The 17178-nt window shown below is 45.9% G+C and overlaps 1 protein-coding gene across 1 annotated transcript; it reads left to right on the top strand.

Annotated features, from left to right (window-relative positions):
• Window positions 1-2499: 2499 nt before the first annotated feature.
• On the top strand, window positions 2500-12326 carry CDKN1B (cyclin dependent kinase inhibitor 1B). The gene is made up of 3 exons (XM_088476844.1): window positions 2500-2934; window positions 9102-9228; window positions 9948-12326. Exons 1-2 carry the CDS (start codon window positions 2583-2585, stop codon window positions 9218-9220), a joined length of 471 nt encoding a protein of 156 aa, XP_088332970.1. The 5' UTR covers window positions 2500-2582; the 3' UTR covers window positions 9221-9228; window positions 9948-12326.
• Window positions 12327-17178: the final 4852 nt, after the last annotated feature.

The following is a 17178-nucleotide window of genomic DNA, read 5'->3' as shown; positions in this document are numbered from 1 at the left end:
AAGGGGGCGTGCTGTCGATGTTGATTGACAGCACGCCCCCTTTGGTGGGCGTGGCTGCCAGACGGAGGCGTTCCCATGGGAACGCCTACCGTCTGAAGCCGGCCCCACTGACATCAGTAGTGATGTCAGTGGGAGTGATTTTGGCTCTGATAGAGCCAAAATCACTCCAGGGCTTGCGGCAGCGAGACCCTACCACAGGGTCTCCGTCGCAAGCCCGATGGTCTTGACCATCACGACCATCATCATGGACGCTCGCTATAGCTGTAGGTGGTCACCCACAGCTATGCGAGCGTCCAAGAGGCCGCTCCATTTTCATGTAGGAGGGCCCTGATTCTCACCATGGAATCCACTACAACTCATTTAAGGAAATTACTTCTCACTGGCCAGAGGATCTACCACTCCACCCCCTCTTCAGGGTATCCTCAATACTGCTGCCCACCTCATTTTCCTCTCCATTTTACGTCTGCTGCCCATCTCTGCCAGTTGTTCCAATGGCTTTCTATCCTATATAGAATCAAGTTCAAACTTCACTCGCTCAACTAGCCAGCCCCAGACCATGCTTCTGCGCCACCAACGCCAACCTCATCTCCCCTCACTTCTGCCCACACTGCTCTACCAATGGCAGCCACCTCACCTCCTCTTCCTACTCCCGCCTTCAGAATATCACCCTCTCTTCTTCAAACCTCTGGAATACCTTCAAACGCTCAGTCCGGCTTTCATCCATCCTAGAAAGCCTTAAATGTCATCTCTTTATCTAAGGTTACGTCATCTCCTAACTCCTTACCAGCTCCTGCGAAAGGAGCCTGTCCCTGCGACAGCATGCTCTTCACTCCCGTGCCGGGACTTTTGCGCATGTGTGGTCTACAGACCACACATGCGTGGCGGCCATTGCCGGGGGATTCTCTCGGCTATTATTGCAATATGTAGCCCATAGGGTACAGCGGCTGACGCTAGCTTCAGATGGCGTAAGCTGCAGGGACCGAGCATTGTATTCCGGAACTTGGTAAATCTGACAGCATTGCATTCCCCTTAGAAACCTTTGGGGGTTACGGTGTTTTGCTGAAATGGAGGGACAGCAGCAGGTATCAGGGATATTTGCTACGATCCCTCCTTCATACATCTGGCGAATACTTAATATTTGCTGGTATCCCCTAACCCCCCCCCCCCCCACAAAAAAAATGGGCATTTTGTGTTCTCGTGGGAATACACCACAAATATTAAATGATAAATGGGCCCATAATAGCCCGCAGGAGACCATAAATTTTAACGAATAGGCCCCAAATGGAGGAAATGGTTTAGTCAGCTAGCGGCTTTGCGAAAGTATACCGTGATAGTGATGCACGTCAGCGCCAGTCCTATCTGCGACCGGTATAGCCATTGTGGATACATGTTTTGATATTACTGTTAATTAAAATAGAAAATAAAAACCATATTGGGCAGAGATCATGGCCCTGAGCGGTCTGTCCACAAACACAAGCATCTGCCAGCTTAGGATCCCATGGGGTCCTAGGCGAGATACTGGTTTGAGCCCTTTAAGCTGCCCATCCACTAGGCGATTAAACCTAGCGATTGAGCGAGAACAACTGTCGTTATCGTTCAATCGCTTGGAAATTGTCCGCAAATCGTGCAGTAAAATGCCCTAAACGACCAGCCATGCACGATCCCTCAGGTCGTTTGCGTCGTACTGTTTTGCCCGTCAATTAGTCGTTATTGGACATCATTATCGTTCATGCATTGGTGCACGTTTTCAAAGCCGGAACGACCAACATATATAAGCTGCCCATCCATTACACGATACGGGGAAGACGGCACGATTATGACGCCGTCCTCTCCCGCGGGGTGAAGTGCATACACTGAACGTTCAGACGTTCAGTGTATGCAGATCAATCATCCCCGAACATGGCAACCTGACGGCGGTCGTCAGGTTGGCTGTCATGTTTGGGTGATGATTGATGTTAATAACGACCAGCGGGCGTGCGCATGGATGGTTGTTTTTAACCTTTTACTGCCCGATTACCAAGCAATGGAGCGATGATAACCGTCGTTATCGCTCCATTGCTAGGTTTAATCGCCTAGTGGATCCGGGCCCCTCAGAGCCCGCTGGGCCCTAGACCTGAGCATAGCCTGACCTAATGTGATCTGGCTCTGGTCCCACAGGGTACTGACCAGGGTGGTTCCCAATCATTGCAGAGTGTCCTGCTACCAGTGGTCTGCTGGGACTTGTAGTTCCACAACAGCTACAGTGCCACAGGGCGATATTCTACAACAGCTGGCATGCCTAAATGCCATATACTACACATGATATACACCATATATTACATTCCCACGCACACGTACTGTATGTGCAATCCGGGTGTGCAGTACACCCTAGGACAGACCACATTTACGTTCCCTCACATTATATATCGGGTGTTTGGGGTCACTTCGCATCTCCCCCGTTCCACCTTAACCGGGAGGGTCCCGCCGGCAGCCAATCACCGGCAGGGGGCGTTTAAATCCACCCGACGGGCGCTGGCTGCCCCACCGCCATATTGGGCAGCGCAGAGAGCCGGTGACCCGCTGAGCCCGAGCTGTTGAGCCCCATGTCGGGCGTGCGCCTGTCCCCGGGCTCGCCGGGCGTGGAGCGGGTGTCCCGGGCCCCGGGCTCTCCGCGCCCCCCCGCCCGCCGCTGCCTGTTCGGCCCGGTGGATCACGAGCGGCTGTCCCGGGAGCTGGCCCGGTGCCGGGGGGCGCTGGAGGACGAGCAGCAGGAGCGCTGGAACTTCGACTTCTGCAACGAGCGCCCGCTGGAGGGGCCCCTGAGCTGGGAGCTGGCGGGGCCCGACACACCCGACTTCTACCGCCGGGGGCCACACCAGAGGGACAGCCACCGGTCCGGCCCAGAGGAGGAGACGGAACCGGCCCAGGAGAGGAGGAGGAGCGGGGAGCCGGCGGGTGAGGACGGAGGAAGGGCTGTAGTACGCCCCGCGGGGGGCGGGGTCTGCGATGTGTGGGGTCACCAGTGTATAGTGCATGTCACATGGGGTCACCTGCTGTAACCCGACCTGTTCTTATCCCTGTACTGTTATCTCATAGTGTCTGTGTCTGTGTGTCACATTGTATCCTCATAGTGTCTGTGTCTGTGTGTGTCACATTGTATCCTCATAGTGTCTGTGTGTGTCACATTGTATCCTCACAGTGTGTCTTGTGTGTCACATTGTATCCTCATAGTGTCTGTGTCTGTGTGTGTGTGTGTCACATTGTATCCTCATAGTGTCTGTGTCTGTGTGTCACATTGTATCCTCATAGTGTCTGTGTGTGTCACATTGTATCCTCATAGTGTCTGTGTCTGTGTGTCACATTGTATCCTCATAGTGTCTGTGTGTGTCACATTGTATCCTCACAGTGTGTCTTGTGTGTCACATTGTATCCTCATAGTGTCTGTGTGTGTGTCACATTGTATCCTCATAGTGTCTGTGTGTGTCACATTGTATCCTCATAGTGTCAGTGTCTGTGTGTGTCACATTGTATCCTCACAGTGTGTCTTGTGTGTCACATTGTATCCTCATAGTGTCTGTGTGTGTGTGTGTGTGTGTGTGTCACATTGTATCCTCATAGTGTCTGTGTGTCACATTGTATCCTCATAGTGTCTGTGTGTGTCACATTGTATCCTCACAGTGTGTCTTGTGTGTCACATTGTAGCCTCATAGTGTCTGTGTGTGTGTGTGTGTCACATTGTAGCCTCATAGTGTCTGTGTGTGTCACATTGTAGCCTCATAGTGTATGTGTGTGTGTGTCACATTGTATCCTCATAGTGTCTGTGTGTGTGTGTCACATTGTATCCTCATAGTGTCTGTGTGTGTGTCACATTGTATCCTCATAGTGTCTGTGCGTGTGTGTCACATTGTATCCTCATAGTGTCTGTGTGTGTGTGTGCTTCACATTGTAGCCTCATAGTGTCTGTGTGTGTCACATTGTAGCCTCATAGTGTCTGTGTGTGTGTGTCACATTGTATCCTCATAGTGTCTGTGTGTGTGTCACATTGTATCCTCATAGTGTCTGTGTGTGTGTGTGTCACATTGTATCCTCATAGTGTCTGTGTGTGTGTGTCACATTGTATCCTCATAGTGTCTGTGTCTGTGTGTCACATTGTATCCTCATAGTGTCTGTGTGTGTCACATTGTATCCTCATAGTGTCTGTGTCTGTGTGTCACATTGTATCCTCACAGTGTGTCTTGTGTGTCACATTGTAGCCTCATAGTGTCTGTGTGTGTGTGTGTGTCACATTGTAGCCTCATAGTGTCTGTGTGTGTCACATTGTAGCCTCATAGTGTATGTGTGTGTGTGTCACATTGTATCCTCATAGTGTCTGTGTGTGTGTGTCACATTGTATCCTCATAGTGTCTGTGTGTGTGTCACATTGTATCCTCATAGTGTCTGTGCGTGTGTGTCACATTGTATCCTCATAGTGTCTGTGTGTGTGTGTGCTTCACATTGTAGCCTCATAGTGTCTGTGTGTGTCACATTGTAGCCTCATAGTGTCTGTGTGTGTGTGTCACATTGTATCCTCATAGTGTCTGTGTGTGTGTCACATTGTATCCTCATAGTGTCTGTGTCTGTGTGTGTGTCACATTGTATCCTCATAGTGTCTGTGTCTGTGTGTGTGTGTGTCACATTGTATCCTCATAGTGTCTGTGTCTGTGTGTCACATTGTATCCTCATAGTGTCTGTGTGTGTCACATTGTATCCTCACAGTGTGTCTTGTGTGTCACATTGTAGCCTCATAGTGTCTGTGTGTGTGTGTGTCACATTGTAGCCTCATAGTGTCTGTGTGTGTCACATTGTAGCCTCATAGTGTCTGTGTGTGTGTCACATTGTATCCTCATAGTGTCTGTGTGTGTGTCACATTGTATCCTCATAGTGTCTGTGTGTGTGTCACATTGTATCCTCATAGTGTCTGTGTGTGTGTCACATTGTAGCCTCATAGTGTCTGTGTGTGTGTGTGTGTGTGTGTGTCACATTGTAGCCTCATAGTGTCTGTGTGTGTCACATTGTAGCCTCATAGTGTCTGTGTGTGTGTGTCACATTGTATCCTCATAGTGTCTGTGTGTGTGTCACATTGTATCCTCATAGTGTCTGTGTGTGTGTGTGTCACATTGTATCCTCATAGTGTCTGTGTGTGTGTGTCACATTGTATCCTCATAGTGTCTGTGTGTGTGTGTCACATTGTATCCTCATAGTGTCTGTGTGTCTCACATTGTAGCCTCATAGTGTCTGTGTGTGTGTGTCACATTGTATCCTCAGTGTGTATCTTGTGTGTCACATTGTATCCTCATAGTGTCTGTCTGTGTGTGTCACATTGTAGCCTTATAGTGTTTTTGTGTGTGTCACATTGTAGCCTCATAGTGTCTGTGTGTCACATTGTATCCTCATAGTGTCTGTGTGTGTCAACATTGTATCCTCATTGTGTCTGTCTGTGTGTGTCAACATTGTATCCTCATAGTGTCTGTGTGTGTGTGTCACATTGTATCCTCATAGTGTCTGTGTCTGTGTGTGTGTGTGTGTATCACATTGTATCCTCATAGTGTCTGTGTCTGTGTCACATTGTATCCTCATAGTGTCTGTGTGTGTCACATTGTATCCTCACAGTGTGTCTTGTGTGTCACATTGTAGCCTCATAGTGTCTGTGTGTGTGTGTGTGTGTGTGTGTCACATTGTAGCCTCATAGTGTCTGTGTGTGTGTGTCACATTGTATCCTCATAGTGTCTGTGTGTGTGTGTCACATTGTATCCTCATAGTGTCTGTGTGTGTGTGTGTCACATTGTATCCTCATAGTGTCTGTGTGTGTGTGTGTGTGTCACATTGTAGCCTCATAGTGTCTGTGTGTGTCACATTGTAGCCTCATAGTGTCTGTGTGTGTGTGTCACATTGTATCCTCATAGTGTCTGTGTGTGTGTCACATTGTATCCTCATAGTGTCTGTGTCTGTGTGTGTGTGTGTCACATTGTATCCTCATAGTGTCTGTGTGTGTGTGTGTGTCACATTGTATCCTCATAGTGTCTGTGTCTGTGTGTCACATTGTATCCTCACAGTGTGTCTTGTGTGTCACATTGTAGCCTCATAGTGTCTGTGTGTGTGTGTGTGTGTGTGTCACATTGTAGCCTCATAGTGTCTGTGTGTGTCACATTGTAGCCTCATAGTGTCTGTGTGTGTGTGTCACATTGTATCCTCATAGTGTCTGTGTGTGTGTCACATTGTATCCTCATAGTGTCTGTGTGTGTGTGTGTGTCACATTGTATCCTCATAGTCTGTGTGTGTGTGTCACATTGTAGCCTCATAGTGTCTGTGTGTGTGTGTGTGTGTGTGTCACATTGTAGCCTCATAGTGTCTGTGTGTCACATTGTAGCCTCATAGTGTCTGTGTGTGTGTGTCACATTGTATCCTCATAGTGTCTGTGTGTGTGTCACATTGTATCCTCATAGTGTCTGTGTGTGTGTCACATTGTATCCTCATAGTGTCTGTGTGTGTGTGTGTGTCACATTGTATCCTCATAGTGTCTGTGTGTGTGTGTCACATTGTATCCTCATAGTGTCTGTGTGTGTGTGTCACATTGTATCCTCATAGTGTCTGTGTGTGTCACATTGTAGCCTCATAGTGTCTGTGTGTGTGTGTCACATTGTATTCTCAGTGTGTATCTTGTGTGTCACATTGTATCCTCATAGTGTCTGTCTGTGTGTGTCACATTGTAGCCTTATAGTGTTTTTGTGTGTGTCACATTGTAGCCTCATAGTGTCTGTGTGTCACATTGTATCCTCATAGTGTCTGTGTGTGTCAACATTGTATCCTCATAGTGTCTGTCTGTGTGTGTCAACATTGTATCCTCATAGTGTCTGTGTGTGTGTGTCACATTGTATCCTCATAGTGTCTGTGTGTGTGTGTGTCACATTGTATACTCATAGCGTCTGTGTGTGTGTGTCACATTGTATACTCATAGTGTCTGTCTTGTGTGTCACATTGTAGCCTCATAGTGTTTTTGTGTGTGTCACATTGTATCCTCATAGTGCCTGTGTGTCACATTGTATCAGTGTGTGTCACATTGCATCATCATAGTGTGTGTGTCATATTGCATCATCATAGTGGTTGTGTGTGTGCCACATTGCATCATCATAGTGTGTGTCATATTGCATCATCATAGTGGTTGTGTGTGTGTGTCTCACATTGCATCATCATAGTTTCTGTGTCACATTGTATCCTTGTGGTGTTTGTGTGTCACATTGTATCCTTGTGGTGTGTGTGTGTCACACTGTATCCTTGTGGTGTTTGTGTGTCACATTGTATCCTTGTGGTGTTTGTGTGTCACATTGTATACTCGTAGTGTTGTGTGTTAAATTGTATCAGGTGTATTATAACTTGTGTTACATTGTATCATAGTGTCTCAGTATAATCTTGTAGCATAGTGTTACTCTGCATCATTGTGTGTTACATTGTATTGTAGCACGTGTGTGTGTGTGTAACTTGTCTAGTAGTGTGTTACCCTGTGGGGGTATTAATGCGTAGGCTTACATTGTATATTATTGTATTACATTGTATCGTAGCATGTTTGTAACATTGTATCTTGTATTGTGTGACAGTTAGGGTTACTTTGTACTTTAGTGTATGTGTGTCGTTGTATCTTATTCCATCTTGGAATAGTCCTGCTTCATTATTGACTGGGATGTGTGTTACACAGTGAATCTGTGTCTCATTGCTTTTGAGTGTTTGTAGTGAGGTTACCTTGTATCGTGTGTGTTTGTAAGATTGTGTGTGTTAATATAAATGAGATTATCTGTAACTTATATTGGTGTGATTGTGTTACATGGCATATTTTATTCAGTGTGTGTGATATTATACCTGACTGTCATGTGTTACGTGATATATTACTATATTGTATGTTACATTGTACCTGATTTGTGTTTTACATGGTAGCTTAGTGTCACTGTTTTGTGTTACTCAGTGTTTACACTGTACCTTTCGTGTATTACATTTTATCTGTTGTGTATCTGAGCGATTTGTGTCACATTCTTCCTAAATTTGCCAGCTTGTGTGTTTGCTGTATTATAGTGCTGCTTTGCATCTAATTGGCATATTTGTTACATGTCATCTGGCTCTCGCACTTTCCATGGTATCGTGGTGTGTTTGCATGACATTGAATCTGAGTACTATATATGGGGATCGATATGAGTATGATTTACCGCCGGACGCATGTTCAAATCCCGACGCCGGAAGACCAGCACCAGTGAAGATCCCGACTGCACTAAAGGTAAGTATAAACTAACCTAACCCTAACCCACCCTTAGGGGTGCCTAACCTTCACCTCCCCCCCAAGTGCCAAAACCTAACCCCCCACTTCCCCGCTGCCTAAACCTAACCCCCCCTTCCTCGCTGCCTAACCCTAACCTCCCTCCCGGGGGTGCCTAACCCTAACTCTCCTGGGGGGGGTGCCTAACCCTAAGTCCCCCCCAGGAGCCCCTAACCCCCCCCCCCCCCCCCCCCTGCGGCTGTCCGCGCCCGGCTTGCCTTCGATCGGGATGCCGGGCTCCCGGCGTAGGTAAAATGACAGGCGTCGGGATTTCGACGCCTGTCATTAGACCCTTGCTGGGATTAGACAGTCTGGATGCCGTCTGCATACCTATATATGTACTTGGCTGAGGGTCGTTACTTATTATTAATAATAATAATAATAATAATAATAATATTGTGTTAGATTGTATCTAGCTGGCATAAGTGTTGCATTGCGTCAGATTTTGTGAGCACCTGATTTGTGTTGCATTGTAGTTGATTTTGTGTGTACCTGTCATGCGTGTTTGTTTTACATTTGTTTATGTGTCTGTCTTGCATGTTCTACTGTGACACATGGGAAGGCTGAGCATTGTCATGTTACTAGGGGAAGAAGTGAATTCTGGGTAATGTTGTACTCTATATGCAAATCACATGACCGTTGCATTTACTCCCAACCAGGTTCTTCTTTGGGCAACTTCTCTCCAAGGTTTGATACATCTCCCCCAGAATGAGAACCTATTTGTCTGTGCAGCGCTCCCCTTCATGCTCCCTCCTGTCTAACCCTGGGTGTCCTCTCCTTTTAGCTGACGCTCCTTCGGCCAACACAAAAAGATCCCACAGGAGGGACGCTGGAGAATCGGCAGAGAGCAGCTTGACGCCCTCACCTGAGCAAACGCCCAAGAAGAGTCGCCCCAGCACGTAGAGGAACAGGTATGTCGGAGACTTTGTCTGTGCTGGGGACACGTCACTTTATGTAGGTCGCGACCTCTCATCCTGACTCACTTTGTCTATTGCAACCAGACCCTGACTCCCCAGCATTTCTCACACAGCGCTATCCGCTCCGCTCCAATTCGCAGGTTATTGTTCCTGTGCTTCTCTCTGGCGGGACTGCAGAGCTAGCACTCCGTGTGATGATTTTGGAACCTGTCTGTATGGTTGCAGAGACAGGAGGAGTTGGATGGGGAGATGGTCAGTCTGGCGAGTGGGCTGCGTTATGCACGTTTAGTAGCTGGTGTGAATGGTCAGGGTTACTGTGAGTGTTTATGTATCCACGTTCCTAATGACCCAGCGCTGCGTCCTGCGACCAAGCCGCTTCTGCTGTCAGGAAACTCATCATATTGTAGCCAGAAGACCGTTATACACACATCGTGGAACTCGTAGCTGTAAACAACACACAGCGGAAGTCAGGGTGGGGGCCTGGGTCAGGATGTGGTCTGGAGGTAGAACGTGCTTGTATTTGAAAACAAATGCAAATGCATGATGATCCAATGGTTATAGTGTCTAGCTATATATATGTGTGTGTGTGTGTGTGTGTGTGTAAAATATATATATATATATATATATATTATTTATATTTTTATTAATAATAATTTTCTAAACTTCTCATGAATTCTTCTCTCTCTCTCTCTCTCTCTCTCTCTCACACACAGGAACCAGTCTCGCCTTCCCCCAGTGTCGGCTGACTCCTGCCCACTCAGCCCGTGGACTCTGTCACTGGTGGGAGACTCCTGCAAGCACTGATACAGAGTAACACTACACAGCCTGGGCATAACATGTAGCATTGTGCAACTGGCACCTTCTACTTCTCTCACTACCCGTGTACTTCCCATCGCCCCTTGTGTAGCACATAAAATGTTTTAGAGAGGGGCGGGGTGGGGTGTGAGATGGGTGTCACACTGATTGATTGGAGTGAACAGAATTATCGGGGGCCTAAATGGAAGATCATCTGACGGATCTTTTTCATTCAGCACAATCTGGCCTGTAACACATCGGGACGTTGTACAAGCTGGTGCAGAGGAGAAATGTGGTGTTTTCCCATAGAAACCAACATTTTACTTGATTTCATTATTTTTTTTTTTTTTTTTATAATGCGGTTTAAAAAGTGAAATTAGACACCTGGCGTCTGTGTGTGACGTTACCTTTCTGGCTTTTCACATTAATGAAACAAAATTTTTTAAAAAAATGTTAAATTTTTTTTTCCTGTTTAAATTCCACCTCTTCCATGTTCATTACCCCCCTGGTGGCTGGACCCACAATTTGGGTCTCTGCCACCCCGCATGTCTCTGTTGCTTCGGGCACCAAAAAAAAAAAAATCTGACATTAACCCGAACCAGTCACTCGCCCACAGTCCTGGCAGCCTGACTATACGCTAGAATTCAGCCTAACAATTCCTATTTAATTGATGGAAATCATTTTATTTATAATGCCTGCCTAAGTAGCATGAAATCTACAGATGCACCACAATTTAAGTCATTTTAGTTTAGTTCCTGGGATACCAACACAACTCCCCTGTTCCCAAGGTAGGCAATCATGGGCGGCAGCCAGGTTGGTGTGGGTGTAAGCTGGTAGGGAGTTGCAAGTGGTGTTGCCTACACGACGCGTTTCACCAATGATTTGGTCGAATGCAGATTTTGTATGTCCCCATTTTAAGAACAGTCAAGGAACCAAGTGGGAAGGAAATAAAAAATGTCTTGAGAACATGGTGATCTGACTGGGTGTATTTGGAAAAGGAGAGTTAAAGCTACAAATGAAAAGAAGGCGTTGGCCAAATTAATTAATTTATTTCTTATGCGGTGACTCGGATCCCAATAAGTCTTCTCGCATCTCCTGCCTGCAGTTTCATCACTCTGAAAATATTAATAAGACTATCTCTTGCTGGCTGTAGTACTCTATGGTCTCTGATTGGCTACAGTTCCCTTGATGCGAATGCACAGCGCTACTTGCAGGCTGTGTGAGGTACTGCACCCGATTTTCTCCTGCACCCAGCAAAATACAGTTTCTTCAATAACAGTCCGTGGATGGAGCTGTAAGCATACCCGTCCCTTCTTAACAGTGTGTTCAGGCCGTACTTGTGCTGAAAGATGGCTCCACAGTATTTTTTTTTTTTTACTATTTTTTTAAAACGTTTTTTATTACAGTCTGTTTTTTCTTTTTTTTTATGTGTGTACATATAAATATCTATTTTTTAATTTGTGATAGGGTTTGAAAAAAATAATCTTATCTTGTGAACGCTGGCTACAGCTGTGTAACAAAAGCCTGGTTGAACGCTTTCTTTTCATCCAACCAACGCATTTCCGTTATTAAATTGGGAAAACCAGTATCTTTGAACAGTACTAGTCCCACTTGTCAGGGTTGGGGGTTAATCATGTTATATCATATTCACACTTGACAGGGTAATTTCCGGATGCACAGCCCACCCTGCGATCACAGGAAGACGGGGAGGCTGTATATTTCACCAATACTGCACTTCCTGGGCGCTGAAACCAGCAGCGCCCAGCAATAGTACGCACTCATCACCTGCCCCTTGTGCATTGTCTTTGTATGTAGCATACTCTATGATGACCAATTTGAGGTGTGTGAATTGCTGTGTAAAGACACTGAAACATTGTACTAACTTATTTATGTTTTAAAAGAGAAAAAAAAATTGTTTAATCTAAAAATTTAATTTTTATTTTTTTTTTGTTTTTTTTCCAAGAAGCCAAAGCGGCAGATTTTGTGCATCTGTAAATGCTATTGTTTATATATACATATATTTTTTTTTTCCTCTTGTTTTGCTGAAGTGTAGCAGGGTTTTTTACAATTTTTATTTCTTTTATAATTTGGCTGTAGAAAAGATTGCAGACTGAGCCAGAAAACTTATATGAAAAAAATATATATATAGTTATTGATTGTTGTTGGGTTTTTTTTTTTGTAAAAGTTTGAAAGAAAAAAAAAAAAGTTTTGATTTGCTGTACCAACGTCATGCAATCCTAAAATGAAACAAAACAAAAAATAAATTCCTGCACAAAAACAGTAAATGTGTTCTCTACTTCGAACGACATCTTAGACCTCTGTTTACCTACTATGCTCCTTCTGCAGCTCTGGACGCGTACCAAGTAGGCGAACACTGTAGCATGCGCAGGGAGGGCTGTGTGGACAGCGTAGTGCCAACTAAGACCTTTTTCACACTGTACATACAGTGTAGTTAATTATCTCTAGAGATTTTTGTTCTGTTTTTTTTTTTTTTTTTTTTTCTCCATTTATGTAAGTGTTTATAAAACTTCTATAAATCCGTTTCATTTAAATCTATATGCTGGAGAAGAGGTGGAACAACAGGAAAATTAGCACCTTAAATATATTTATAAATAGTCCTTCAAGACAAAATCTTGCATTTCCCTCCATGCTGGAGGGTTGATCATCCATCTTCGTTTGTCCAGCTATTCCAGATCAGAGCAGTTTGGAAACATTTGTGTCTTGAATCTACGGATGTTGGGAAATTACAAATGGTTCTGTTTCCAGCCTATCGCTGTGGTCCATTTTGCGGTCAGGTTAATAAGTGAAAAGCACCTGCGCCATATAAATTATTAACAGTTTCTTATATAGCGCAGCATATTCCGTTGTGCTTTACAATTGGAAACATTAATAGAACCAAACTGGGTAATAACAGACTGATATATAGGTAGGAAGACCCTGCTCGCAAGCTTACAATCTATAGAAATGCAAACTAATAATAAAGAGTATATTTATAGAGGGTGGGAATTATAAAGTATGTGCCCATACCCACAGGAGCTGATTCTAAGGGGTCAATCCTATCCGAATTGCGAGATTGTTTCTTGAAACTCGCACACTTCGCAGCAAAGCACGCTCCCGAGAATTCTCCAGTCCAATTAAAAATGCCTATTCGCACTAGCAGCGGAGGGCTGCGAATTGACTGCCAAATGAGATTTGCGAGAAGTGCCTGAAAATGTGGGGAGACCATCCTGGACCCCACAAAATGGATAATTTAGTTAGCAAGACCGTATAGAAAGCTGTTTGTGGCCATTAAGAAGGTACTGTAGGTTTTTAAATGGTGTCAAATGGCTGATTTGAGTTTTTGTTTTTTTTAAATGCAAGAAAATTTAAAAAAAAAAAACTTTTCATTTAATCTCAAACGAATTAATCGAAAAATGCAAAAAAAAATAGGAAAGGTGATTTTGGGGTACTTTGGGGGCACCTTGAAAAATTAAAAAAAAATATTGTAATTTAAATTTGGGGTGCCTAAACTAACGAAAAAGTTGATTAGGGGTAATTTGAGGAATTTTTTTTTTCTTTTTACTCAAAAAAATTACATGTAATTATTGGACTAATTAAGTTAATTGGAAACTTCCAAATCCCTAATTGGACATTAGGGGGTTGTCCTAGGGGTTCAGCACAATATCCCGACATTTTAACCTTAAAATAAAGATTTTCCTTTCCATCTCTCACCCTCAGGGAGGTGCGAGTGGAAAGTTGCAAATTCAGTCTGACTGATTCAGTGTGAGTTGCTAATTGGATTGCAAAATTAATTTGCTATGCAAATTCGAAGTGAAAATAGCACCTCACAATTCGCACCTAATAGGATTGACCCTAAATTTGGGAGCAAAGTAGAAAAAAAACCTTACTGCAATGCAATGCAATGGGGGCAAATACATTTATTATTTTTGCATGCAGGGTAAATACTGTCTGCTTTTGCATGTAGCCCACAGATGCTGGACAGCTTCATTCTTACACTGCAGTTAAGATTTGAGCTAGGACATGACCCTCCCAAATCTAATCCTTCTGCACATGTTACATCTGATCCTGCTGAAATTCAGTACGCTGGGCGTGAATGGAGGACTAATGTGTATACGCTAATATTGAGTTGCCTGGCTCTCTGTGACTGCACCGTCCCCAGCCCCAGGGCTGCCATCATGGGTGGGGGAGACTGCCAGGACTAGATTATCAGGCCCGAACAGAAAACTGGGCTCGTCCCTCAGTGGCTTTCCAGGCCCACTGCCCCTGGCTTCCTCATGTCCGATTCTACAGGCCCGGTGACAGGGACATGTACAATGAAGTTTGTTTTGTAATGCGGCACAGCGCATGGGACGTTATGACATCGCACCGCTGAGAGGAGCCATGACCGTGAGATGAGGAGGAGTAACTGCTAGGGTAAGATGAGTGATGCTGGCTGGAGGCACACAATCTTGGGCTGGCGGGTGACAAAAGGGAGGGCTGGTTGGAGACAGAAGGGTGTGCTGTCTGCAGAATCGGATGGCTGGAGAGACATTAGTGGGGCTGGCTGGAGTGGAGACACAAGGGTACTGGCTAAGAAGACAGAAGGGGGGGCTTATCCAGGGAACTGCTTTATTAACCAGGTAGAAATATGTAACAGGATAACATGGGGCTAACAGTAATGCAGCAGGTACAGGATGCAGAGATATTTCAGCCAGGGAATGCTGGGTGTTGTAGTTCGCCAGGTGTATGCACACTGTATTTAGCTCATAATCATTGGTGGCAGAAGTGGGGTCTGTAATATATGCTGCAGTGATGATAAAGTCTAATGGAGTCACTGTAGAACTCCCACGCTTGTGGGGCACGTCCGTTCATACAGGATGCTGAGGAGAAAGATGGTAGGTAGCCATGCATGCGCAGGTCAGAGGTTGTGCCTCTAGCAAAAGCCACTCCCGGTCCTAGTGCCCGGTGGCTGTGTAGTCTGCAACAGAGGCAGCACCAAGCACGCCTCCAACAGGGAGAGTGAGTCAAGAATGGTGGGAGATTAGAAGGAGGTTGTGATGCTGGGAGGAATTAAGATGAGCTTTAGGCAATATTGAGACATCCAAGCAATGGAGAGGCAGTGTGTCACACTGGCGTACAAGGGGAGGTGTGGATGTCATCCGTATAAAGGGGGCAGTAGTGGCGTAACTATAGATGGTGCAAGGGGTGCATTTGCTAAGGGGCCCGGCAGCTTAGGGCAAGCAACCCCCTGCAAAATGCAATGTTTATTTTATTTTTGGTGCCAGGCCACCAGCACCTGTATGCAGCTGCGGCAGCTCTTGAGGAACAGCGCTGATATAATTTTTAATCAGGCGCTGGTCACAAGCTAATAGGAACCCGCGGACCAGCATCTGCTTATCCAAGAGTTCCGAATGGCTCACGACCAGCGTCTGATTAAAAATAATATTGGCGCTGTTTCCCCATGGCTGCGACTGCATACAGGTGTTGGTGGCCCGGCACCAAACAAGAATAGAGGCTGGTGGACGGACACCAGGGGGAGGTGAGATGCTCCCAGAGGGACACAGGGAGAGTTGCTGGAGGGGGGCATAATGTGTTATAAGGGGCACTACAACTGTGTGCCTCTTAAAAGTTTTGCTATGGGGCACACAAAGTTCTAGTTACACCCCTGTGGGGCAGCACAGTAGAGTAGAGCCATGAGGAACCCAACAGATAGTGGGAGTAGAGGGGGAAACCCTGGGGCGCAGGTTTGGCTTCAGGGTTATAAGATATCTCTGCTTTTTTTCTTCAGGGTCCATAGGGCTCCACAGGGGAGACAATTGGGGTGTAGGTGGGACCTGGAGGACTGGACACCAACAGCAAAGCTTTTCAATCCCAGGATGCTCCGGTCCATCCCCCTATACCCCGCCCACAGCCTGAAGGCAACTCAGTTTCATTGGTGTCCGGCAGGAGCTGGATCACCGTTTTACCAGAGGGCCACTTTTAAGGCTTATTTTTATGATTTTTTATTTATCTACTATGAGCAGCAGCACGAGACAGTCCATGGGACGTCTGCACTGCTGCTCCATCACCCCTCTGCGGTGCAGTGACACCAGCCCCCAGCTAGGTACTCTTGGCTGGGCTGTGGGGGACCTAGCTAGCAGAGGCTCCCTGAATGCCAGACTGCAGCCAGGAGCAAGGGGACAAGTAAGGTGGAACCCAGCTCACGGGGATCCGCGTATATGTGCAGTCTTACCTCCAATCTTGGGAGACAGACCGGAGACGCTGACACCATTTCGTCCGAGACTCCACTAGAGCACCAGGGCATAAATACTACTGGCGCAGGGCATTTTGTAGGGCCAGGGGACCCGGTGGTTGAAGTCAGCATAGGGAACAAGGCGCTCTCCCTGCGGCCCCTCCCTCAGCTCAGGGTGCCAAATTATAACATCTCCGGGCATCTGGGATGAACTTACACCACTGCCCTTACCTAGTAAATCTACTAAGTGTGTTGAGTTATCTTCCCAGTCCATCCAGCTATCAGATTCTGATTCATCATCTGGGGAGGCAGAAGATTTAGACCTCTCTCACTCTGACTCTCCTTCGGGAGATGAGGAAGCCCCCTCTAAATAAAATATACCTGCACTTGTAAGAGCTGTAAAATTGATTCTTCAAATAGAAGAGAAGGAACCTGCACCCAAGGCAAAACAGCCATCATTTAAAGGACAAAAAGTTATTTTGCCTGAATTTCCTCACTCTCATCAGCTATCGGATCATATGGGTGAGGCATGGAATATGCCTACTAAAAGATTTCAGCTGCCTAAGCGTTTAAGCTCCTTTTATCCACTTCCCGCTACTGATTGCACTAAATGGGAAGTTCCCCCAGCACGGATTCCCACGTGACACGTTTAGTCAAGAATGCTACCTTACCTATCAATACGGCAACCTCATTTAAGGAGACTAAGCAGCTATGACTGTGGCTCTCCTAGCCTCCAAGGCATCTTGCACTTCTGTAGTAGCCCGCCGTATTGTTTGGCTCCACTCATGGAAGGCAGATGCGGACTCTAAAAAGGCTTTGGAGTCTCTGCCTTATTCAGGAGATATCCTGTTTGGTCCAGAATTGGACAAATTGTGACTACCTTAGCAGCCTCCAAGACGGCTTTCCTGCCCTCTGCATATAATGCAAACGCTTCCAAG

The sequence above is a fragment of the Taudactylus pleione genome, unplaced genomic scaffold (genome assembly GCF_031769625.1).
Source record: "Taudactylus pleione unplaced genomic scaffold, aTauple2 ptg000196l, whole genome shotgun sequence".
In the NCBI taxonomy this organism is placed as follows: domain Eukaryota; kingdom Metazoa; phylum Chordata; class Amphibia; order Anura; family Myobatrachidae; genus Taudactylus; species Taudactylus pleione.
This window is presented reverse-complemented; position numbering and strand designations above follow the sequence as displayed.